Source organism: Anopheles ziemanni, chromosome 2 (assembly GCF_943734765.1).
Source record: "Anopheles ziemanni chromosome 2, idAnoZiCoDA_A2_x.2, whole genome shotgun sequence".
Lineage (NCBI taxonomy): Eukaryota > Metazoa > Arthropoda > Insecta > Diptera > Culicidae > Anopheles > Anopheles ziemanni.
This window is the reverse complement of record NC_080705.1, coordinates 84796711-84807258: the sequence shown is the minus strand read 5'-3', so window position 1 is coordinate 84807258 and position 10548 is coordinate 84796711. Positions and strand designations below refer to the sequence as shown.

Below are 10548 nucleotides of genomic sequence, written 5' to 3'. Positions count from 1 at the left end.
TAGAGGGAGAATAGATGATTAGTATATGAACGTTCAGGTTCTTTCGCTTAGTGGTCACTGAAACGAAACCTACCTGAAAAGGGTTTGCCCGGTTTCAGGCCCAGCCGACAGTCGGGCGCCTCCCGCTCGTACTGCACCTGGTTCTGGAAGGCTTGCGGGGCGACCGTAACGTACAGCGGGCTGAGCATCGTCGCCAGCACGTTCATGCGCTCCTCGATCTCCGCCTCCTCGTTCTTCACCGACAGCCGGAACTTGCGCACCGTCTTGGAGCGGGCGTACTTGCACCCGTTGTAGTACATCGACCAGCTGCAGCCGAAGCTGTACGAGACGCCGCACATTTCCGGGTCCAGCCCTGTGGGAGAGGAGGAAGAGAAGCCACCTTTAGAGCCCGCCGCCGGTCCAGGGGTGTGAGACTAGGTGCTATTGCGCCGCGCCGTACGGCTCGGTGTCGGTTTTTGGCTGCGAACAACATGTCGCGACACTTACCCTGGCAGGCGCACGTCCGGTTCTCGTTGGTGGCGCAACGCCGCACGGTCGGCAGCCCGAACTTGTTCAGCTTCACCGACAGCATCCGGTACACGCTGTCCGCCTCGTGCTGCGGGATGCCGTCCCACACGACGATGCAGATCACGATGAACGACGCTTTGCATCTGCACCGGGGAAAAACAATGGTTCGAATGTTTGTGCGGTTAGTAAGTGTGGGCCCTTTGGTTCGGTGTCCACACGGGGCAGGTGTCCACCCCGTGAGGGTTTGTAGGTAGAGGTGGCATTAATAGCACGATCCGACCATAAACTCACCGATGCCCTTGGCGGCGCTTTACTACGAACAGCAGCTTCTCGTCGGGGTCGACGCGCCGGATGACCCACTTGGCGATCGGGCAGCCCTGGCTCGACTTGCCCTCCTTGCCGGTGTACACGACCTTCTCGATGCGCAGCTGCTTGCCGGTCAGCCCAACGCGTAGTTCCGTTTCACGCCGCAGATCTTCCAGTGTCGCTGCACAGCCTACAACGACGGGAGGACGGGTGTTAAATGTGGTCGATCGATCGATGCGATCGAATGTGGTCATACTTACCGAGATGCGTGTAGTAGCTGCCCGGTTCCGACGGTGCCTTATCCGTGCCGGAGCTGAAGCAATCGCAATCGGGTGCCTCCGGTTTGTGCGACTTCTCCAGCTTGTCGTCGTCCGCCTTCTGCGCCGGATCGAGCGGTTCCTTCTTAACGCTTTTCGACTCCTTCTTGCTCTTGCTCTTGCTCGTGGTGGTTGCGGTCGCCGTGCCTTCCGCCTTCGTCTCCCCGTCGGCGGCGTGGCTGTTGGCGTCCTTCGATTTGTCCTTCTTTTCACCCTTCTTCGATTTACTCTTCGTGGTCGTGGTCGTGCCGCCACCGGTCGCCGTTGGCGTTGGTGCCACCGTCGCCGGAGGTGGCTGCGTTTCGACTTGCGGTGGAACTTCTTCCGGCACCACCCCCACTGGGTCGTTGCTCGTGGGGCATGGGTCCGCCCCGAGACTGACCGCTCCTCCGCCGAGCCCTCCGTACGCCGCCGCATCATCCGTTTCCAGCTTGATCGGTACATCGCCCGCCGACGGTAGTAGGCTGCTGTTCTTCGGGATCGGGTACGTGTGGGCCGGAATTTGCTGCTCGAAGTTCGTCTGATGGGCGACCGGTGTCGTGATGGCCGGCAGCGTCAACAGCGAGCTCGCTTCCGTCGGTGGAAGGCTGCTGTTGCTGTTGCTATTGCTGGCCGAACCGCCACCGTTGCCGAAACCCCCGGTGGCCGCCACCGCAGCGGACTGCTGATGGTAGTTCGGGTAGCTCTGGCTCGAGTAGCTTCCGTAGCTACCGTACGGCGAGTAGTAGCTGTTGTAGTCCTGCGCCGCCGATGCCTTGGACGATGCACCCACACCACCACCGGCTGTCAAACCGGCCTGGGCGGAGGACGATTGCGACGTGTTGTCGCAGTAGTCACCGTAGCGGATGAAGTTCTGGTAGTTCTTCTCGTACCCGCCGTCAAACTTCGGCAACGCCGACTGTTGCCCACCATCGTCCAACCCGAGGCCCGGTTCCTTTTTCACGCTCATCAGATTGTAGTTCGAACCGGCCGCCTGATGATGGTGGTGCGTCGAGGGATGGTGGAACGCGCCAACGCCACCGGTCGAACCGGTGCCACCGCCGCCACCCGACCCCTGCAGGTGCGGATTGAACCCGCTCGCGAGGGAATCGTGACGGAAGCGGTTCAGCGGGCTCTTGTCGTCCACCAGCAGCTTGCTGTCCACCATCATCGAGGAGGTGGAGGAAGACGAGGAACCACCGGCGTAGACCCCGCCGAGCAGGGACGACGTCGTGGACGACTGGCTGCCGTTCGGGGTCGTCGAGCCGCCGGGATATGTTTGGTTCATGGTCGGCGCCGCGCCGTACTGCTGCTGTTGATGCAGCTGATGCTGATCGTGGTGCATGAGGAAGCTGGAGTTCGAGCCGCCACTACCGTACCCGGACGACGAGGACTTCGAGTCCATCCCCATCTGGTCGAGATGGTGCTGCTGATGTTGCTGATGCTGCTGCTGCTGCTGATGGTGGTTGTGGTGATTGCCGTGCTTCGATTTACCGTGCTTCTCGCCACCCTTGCCCTTCGATTTGGCCGACGGTGAGCCACCGCCGGAGGACGACGACGAGGACGACGATCCCGAGCCCTTGCCCATCTTGCCCGGCTTCAGGTCGCTCCCGGGCGAGCCGCCCCCACCGGGGTCGGTATTATTCTTGTCGATTAATTGCTGCTTCTGCTCAAAAACCGGATGCTGTTTCGCTCCGTGTAGGTGTCCGAGGTGATCGGTGCCACCAACGCCACCGAGCAGATGTTCGTGATGCATATGATGGTGGTGATGCTGCTGCTGCTGCTGCTGATGGTGGTGATGGTGCTGATCACCGAGCGGGGACTTCATGCCCCCGGGGATTGCTGTGTTGTTCGCGCTACTGTTACTGTTACTACCGTTGCTGTTGTTGCCACTGCCGCTGGCACTGCTCTTCCACGTCGGATCAACAATATTCCCTATACTGTTGATCAGCGAGCCGCCACCATCTCCGATCGCCGTACCTTCGTTGGTAGTACTGCTGTTGTTGTTGCTGCTGTTGCCATTACTGCCTCCGCCGGCGCCGCCCCCGGCCGCCATCATCTGCTGGCTGGCGTTGGCGGTGCTACCACCGGGCGCACCGGGCGTTCCCGGCCCGGGTGCGCTCAGGTGCGTCGGCGTGAGACTGTCTCGGAGATGGTGGCTATACGATAAAAAATGACCGGTCGCTTGCTGTCCGCCCGGTCCGGTTTGCTGCTGGTGGGCCAGATGCTGCTGGCCGCTTCCCATGTGCTGCTGCTGCTGGAGGACGTCCTTCGAGTCGCCCTTGTTCATGATCATCGTCTTGAGCCGCGAGTTGAGGTTCACCCGATCGGACTGGTTGAAGAGATCGCCACCGGCCGGTTGTTGCTGCTGCTGTTGCTGCTGGTTCCAGCCCCACTCACTCTGCTGCTGCATATGGCTCGGTGATTGCTGCAGCTGATTGTCGTTTGCCGTCGCTCCCATTGGGGACGGTGTGTGCATGCCGCTCGGGCCTTGGCTTCCACTACCCTGGCTGCTAGAGTAACCCGCGCCTACCGAGCCGTTGTTGCCGTTGTGGCTCGGTGATTGCTGCAGGCTCGAGCTGCCGTTTCCGTTGTTGTTGCTGCCGGAGCTGGTGGTGGTGCTGTACGGATTCGGGGACTGCTGCGCGTACAGCTGCTGGTTGGAGTTGGGCCGGGGAGGTTGCTGCTGGAGTGTGTTGCGATTGGGCGACTGTGGTACGCCTCCACCCTGCGGTGGATGCATCACGCTGCCACCGGTGGACGAAGAGGAACTCGTGCCGCTGGCGTTGTTGTTGCTCGCAACCGTCGCCACTGCCGAGGCAGACGACGGGGACGCGATGGAGGCGCTAGAGGTGGACGTACTGCTGCTGCTACCGTTGCTAGTGCCCGTCGCGCCCGCCACCGTCGTCGTGGTTGTCGTCGTCTGATGACCGCCGTAGTCTTGTTGGCCTGAATATCCATTACAATTGAGTGAGCGCGGCGGTACGCTGTTCACCCGTGGATATCCAGGCATGTCGTTTCCCGACGCCGCCGAGGCCGCCGTCGAGGACTGCTGTTGCTGCTGCTGCTGCTTGCTGGCGCTCAGCTGCAGGTTGAACTGATCGTGCGGGTTGTTGTGCGACACGATCGTGGCCGGACCGGTCGACACCTGGCCGGCGTAGGTGACGGTCGGCGCGAAGCTGACGCTCTGCAGCGACACCTGGTTGATGGGGGCGATCTGGTTCGCCTGGAAGTCGTAGCGCTGTACGGCGGGTGGGGCGGCGTACGTGCGACCGTAGTTCGGGTCGAACCCGATGCCGGCGGTCTGTACGTAGCCGTTTGGTTGGTACGCGGCATAGCCCTACAAAATGTACGAAATGCCATCATTATAGAGCCATGGTCCGTGATACCGTGGTGGAGGGAAAGCGGGGGAAAATGGGGGGAAAAGGATGTCTATTTGTTTGTGTGTGTGTGTACTTGTTTTCGATCGCGTCAAAGTGTGCGTTTCCTTGTTCGGTTTTCCAATATTCCAATTTAGTAGAGCTTTCTTGTGTCGTTTTGGTTTTTCTTTTCCCTTTCGTTCACGTGTTGGTTGTGTTTGTTTTGGGTGTGTGTTTGGTTAGTAGAATTGGTTCGTGATTGGCAGGACGCGCTCGTACGGATCGAACGACGGGTGCAGATGGTGCAGCTGATGCGGGGCCGCCGTCGCCATCGGCGCTGGTGGCGGATGGTTGTGATAATCGTAATGTACCTGTGGTTGGAACTCCAGCGAGTTGAGCGGAGTGATGGCGGGCGTGTTCTGTGGGATCTGCTGGATGAACTGATTCTGCCAGCCCTGGGACGGGTCGGCCTGCCAGGTGGGATAAAAAGCCATCGGGGCCTGCAAAAAAAAAACAAAGAGGAAAGAATAAGATTTAGTTAGGTGGCACATTTAAAAAATGCTTCGTATGAAGACAGGTTGCGTGAAATGGATGCTTTTCAATTTGTTGTGTTTTCATTAATTAAAAATTGAGCTATTATAACATTTGAATTTGAAAAAAAAAAAATAGATAATGAAGTTTTTCTTAACTATAAGACCAGTTGAAGCGACCTTCTGACCCAAAGAACGGAATGGTTAAGCCATTTTTCCTTCTGGCTGTCGTTACCACCTCTGTTGCAATTCGGGGTCGAGCAGCACGGTCCATAAATGACCAAATAGACAAAAATCTAAATCAGCTGAGTCAGCGGGCAGGAAATGTTTCAAAACCGTTCGTTCCACGATAAAGGTGGACATATAATCAAACGGAGTTGGTTTAATGTTTTAGCAACAGCAGATTCAATTTAAATGATAAAGTTGTCAAACTTGTTCTAAATTTGAAATAAATGCTACTCTTTAATTTGTTTACAACAGAAGTTTGCTAGCGTTTATCATATTTGCATGAAAAGTCGTTAAAATTTGTCTAGTTTTTTTAAACGCAAACACTACAACCATATTATATACATGCTAATTGAAAAGCACGTTAGAATAAAATTTAAAAGCAAAAAACGCAAGAATTCTTTCGATGTTAATCGATCCACCCATAAATGTCCCCCCCCTTCAGGGCCCAACAAAATTACCATCTTGCGTCACAATGTTTGGCTAATTTTCAGGCATTTTTATTAAGTTTTCTTTCTCGCGTCTTCGGAGCGAGAAAGAAAGGAATTTTAATACAACCATTTCTATGCAAACGAGTTACAGACACATACCGCCCTCCTGCCTTGTAGCATCGTTTGCATCATGTATCCCTCTATTTCGGTGTATTTTTTTTCTGTTTTGTTTCTTACGTGTTACGTACGTAAACTTATTACCATGCCGTGGCAACACACACGCATACGTTGGCAATTTTTCGCATGTACACACTTGCCTTTCGCGCACGGAAAGGAGCAGGGGGGGGGGGGGGAGTTCCGCCGGAGCACCACTTTGCATCTATTTATTGCTGCTTGAAATAATTTATTAGAAAATTTGCATACATTTGACCACCCTTCCCGCCATCCCCCTCGAGCGTTGGCCGAACTCGACGATGCCAAAAGTGAGGTTATGCTAATGGCTTTAAGAAGGCGGCCGTTTTGGAGGCCGTTGTGTGCAAATGGGAACCTCCGGAGCCACCCTGGCGGTAGCGTTCGGAACCATCCATCAGCTTCCGGCAATGGACGTTATCTTGCGCCATGCAGCAGGCACAACCACCAGCGACGGCTGACCCCTGACCGGCTAGGAGAGGACTGTGCGAGGTCAAGGAGATGCTTATCTTGGCCGGTTCCGGGAATTCACCGGGGATTTCACGAATGCTAAACACGTGTTTCCAGCCCTTTTTGGTGGCTGAGTGCAACTATTTCCCGGAGAAGGGAACGGGAAATTGCAATAACGGGTGCGCTTGCGTACTAGTGGAAAATGCAAGTCATTTTCGAACGAGGAAAACCGGGAAGGACTATTCACTTTGGTCCGCGCTGACACAAGGAACGAAATGGGCCAAAATCAATATAACTTACAAAAACATAAGCGAAAGAATAGAAAATGGATAGCTTTCTTTAACAAATTATCGATGCGAGGAGGTGGTAGAATGTTTGCACATATAATTTTATTACATTTTCACTTGTTTAATTCTAGTTGCTTTTGAGGTCATAGATCTGCACTGAAATGACCATTTTTATTATTATTTTAAATGACCAGTGTGCGAAAAGGTCCTGCACATTGTTAACGATAATTGCCACTGTTATACCAATTTAAAATGTGCCATTAACGGTCGAATGGGTCCATCGAGTGCTAAATTAAACAACTTTTCGATTGCAATAAATATTTGTCAGCACGAAAAAATACAACAGAGATGACCACAAAAGCGAACATAAACCGAAGCCACCAGGTCGGCACCAGGTGCCTTTTTTGAATGTAAAACTTCAAGAAGTCGAAACTGTCGTTGCTCCATATCGCACGTAAGAGCGGGATAACGCTGCGTGTAGGAGTCCTCCTTGGCCCCCCATTATTGCCTCCGCTTATTTCGCTAATTGGATCCGTTTTGGAACCGCCGATGAGGAAGAGATAGAGAGAGAAGAAAAACAAAAGCGAACGAAACGCCTCCGAACACATGCGTCGTTATGGAGCACGCCGCTGGAAGTGTCGATGGAGCAACCCGGGTGGGGGGTGAGAGGCGGGAGAGAAAGCCGGCAACAAACTGGCCAACTGGTTGGTCGCCGTAGTTCACGTTCCCCGGTCCTATCGTCGTCGTCATTACCGTATATAAAACGGGTGCAATAAAATTTTAATTGATTTCATAAATTACACTCTCTCTGACAGCATGACGGCGACGGCGTTGTCGTCGGTGGATTCATCGTCGTCATCCCCTTGAGTGGCTGCTCCTAACCCCGGCCAGTCCATTCTTCCCTCCATCCCGGGAAGCCAATTTCAACTACTCGCAAGAAGACGCGACTGCGAACTGACAGCACCAAGTGATGCAAGTGGATGCGAAGGTTGTTTGACAGGTTGAGAAATGTCATCCGACGCCGACGAGCGCGACGTTCGCACGCGATGCTGCACTTCGTCCGGTCGCCTTACCCCATCTAACGGTGTACCTTAACTCACTCACATGTTTGCGACCGGTGTTGTCCTTTCCACCGAGAGAAATTGTTGCATCGGCACCGGGCAAAGCCGATACTAATCTGTTCGGGGATAGCGAAATCGATTGGTTTGCTGGCCGGCATCCATAAAATGGTTACTTTTTGCTCGATTTAATTTGGAAAAAGTCCCAGTCGAAGAGAAGTTGTAGGGCCAAGAAATATCATAGGGTATTGATGTGTTGCATATAGGGGAATAAGGGATAAATATACCCGCATCTAAGCCAATAGTATCAACTCACTGGTTCTGTAAATTTCGAGTCGGTACTGAGTGTTCAAAATATTTGCTGTTTTCTGAAAGATATGTACAAAAAACAGAAATTAAAATAAATAAAGCAAAACCTTGAGTTTGATTTTTTTGCAAAAGCCTTCAAAAATTGGCTATTCGGGGATAAAAATACAAGAATATAAGCAATATTAAACTAGGTTTAGTGAAGTGGCCTGTAGAATCGAAATAGTATTATTTTTATCGTCTCATTAAATTGCTTTGCCATCGACTTTCGATGTTTTGTTTATATTTATTTAATTTGTTGAGTTCTTCATTGAATTATTAAATGTTCATTAGATTTGAAACTTGAAAAGGGACTTTAAGCATGGTATCGTATTTTTCTAAAACAATGTTGTTCATAATTGTGACTGAAAATCATTTACATTATGCTCCCGAGGAAAAAGTGGTAGTGCCCCATGCTCCCTTATCTGAGCACTCGAATAAACAGCTCCCCCACATACTTCATCTTGTTGAAAAAGACGTCCGATGCGGTCGTGATCTAATTCCACCAAAACGACATCACAACACAGCAAGAGTTTTCGCGGACAACAAACAAACGTGTACAATTCGTTTCCTCTCTCTGCTCAAAATCCAAGCCAAAGGTTTCGTTGTCCAAAGCCAAATTTCCCAGCGCCTTCCCGAAGGATTCTTTCAATGTCATTTCGAAGTCTTTGTGACGTCGCGCGGCGCCATTTCGTTGGGGAACCTTTTCTAGGGCTAGGGGAAAAAACCCTTTCCATTCCACTACGCGTGCAAAAGGTTGAAAACTACGCGACCTTCCACCGGCCCTCACCCACCACCCCCGACCAAACCCCGACGGTGACGTGCGCCAAAATTCGAGCAAAGACGTCGGGGGAACGAACGTCGAAGGACGCACAGGGAAGGGGTCTCGGTGGTTCCGAGCGTTACGGTGCGGAAAGGAAGTTTTGCGCCAGACAATGGGAGCATAAATTACGTTCCAGTGACTTTGTTTAATTTATTACAATTGAGTTTTCCTCCCCCCCGGTTGGGGGTTGCTGTTTTTTCCTCCTGCATTAGTGTTGAGTTCTTTTCTTTTGGAGCCGCCCCGTAAGCCGTTTGGAGTGCGAGGGTTTTGTCCAGGGTCCGAGGCGGGGAAGGTGGTGGTTCGGGTGTTGAAACTTCCTCTGAAAGGGCCGACACAATCAACGTTCTCCCCGTACCCGTCTCTCTCCCTCCCACCACGCTGTCTCATTTGTTCCGTCTGCCATCCGAGTGCATCGATAACAGCACGTGTATACATGCATGTTCGTGGCCGATGGCAAACTGCACACACACGGTGCAATGGTGTGTGCAATGGACGCATTATGTTTCCCTGCGCACCTTCCCCTTCCCTCACCAGGACACTCGTGCACGATCGCCCGCCCCGAGGGTCAGGGTGTCTCTCTGTTCTGCTGTCGTCGGCGAACGTAATTTATCGATGGACGGTGGACATAAAAAAGTATGCTACGGACACATAAGCACACACAAACACACTATTGTTTCTCACCCGGTGGAAGGGGAGAGGATGAGGGGGAGGGTGAATCACCGACGAAGACGTTTGCCCCACAAAGCACAATGCAACAGCGAACCATTCCTTCCTTGGATCGTATCATCGTAAAGTTTGCACTAAAAAGGAGAAATTTCGCTTCGCGAAAGATAAATTTTGTGCGGGCATGCCGGAAGAAAACCCTTTTATCTTATCACCCTGAAAGTGTGCGTGTGTGTGAGTGTGTCATCCGGTTACAAACTGCACTTTCTCACCGATAAATTTGCCGTCGGATTGCAAATGAGCGCAATTTTTTCTCGTTTATTTCGCTGGCCATTTATTTGTGCGCACACACATTCGTTTTGCGTAATGTCAACAAACAGTTTTCGAATGTGTTCAACACATTGAGGATAATTCAAAGCGCAGCACAAAATGTGCATTTTTATTGCACCGGGGATACTAATTATTTGGTGAATTTTATATCCTCAAGTAAAAAAAACGGAACACATGGGAAACACATAAACAAACAAACAAACCCGACACGACAACATTTGCGCCGGACTGTAAATGTAAGTCAAAATAAATAAAAAAAGACCCACCGGACTCGTTTGTCGCCGATATTGGCAATACTATGAAAACTGTTCTTATAAACCAAACGTCTTCTTGTATAGTGTTTTGGGAGAAAAACATCCGCTTCAAAACACATGCGTTCGGATTAGCTCTCTGTAGACTCCAAAAAGTAACATTTAGCTCTCTGTAGACTCCAAAAAGTACAGGAAAATAGTCCACTTAAAAAAAAGTATTCATGGAAAACATCGAAAATGAAAACGTACCAAATGCAAAAGACATGGACAATAAACCACCAATGTCCGGGGTTTTCATTCCTCGCGATACAAATACGTGCGAAGAAAAGAGGAAAAGAATTCCTGCTTTTATTCAACAGAAAAACCCAACCAAATGAAGATTCAAAATAATTAATACACTCTACGGGTATGGAAGAGAGGCAAAGAAGCAGATTACAAGAACAAGGACTATTCTTTTGTTTTTACGATATGTTTTCAAGGGCAGCGCAGTTTTCTTGG

General features: G+C 51.6%; 1 protein-coding gene across 1 annotated transcript in view; it reads right to left on the bottom strand.

Moving 5' to 3' along the window:
• LOC131294576 (methylcytosine dioxygenase TET) overlaps nucleotides 1-10548 on the bottom strand; it is a 159569-nt gene that overhangs the window by 2667 nt on the left and 146354 nt on the right. The window contains exons 6-10 of the mRNA XM_058322621.1: nucleotides 4840-4968; nucleotides 1074-4449; nucleotides 799-1003; nucleotides 484-650; nucleotides 74-358 (exon numbers count right to left, since the gene is read on the bottom strand). Coding sequence (XP_058178604.1) covers nucleotides 74-358; nucleotides 484-650; nucleotides 799-1003; nucleotides 1074-4449; nucleotides 4840-4968 — 4162 coding nt within the window. The remainder of the gene's footprint in view (nucleotides 1-73; nucleotides 359-483; nucleotides 651-798; nucleotides 1004-1073; nucleotides 4450-4839; nucleotides 4969-10548) is intronic.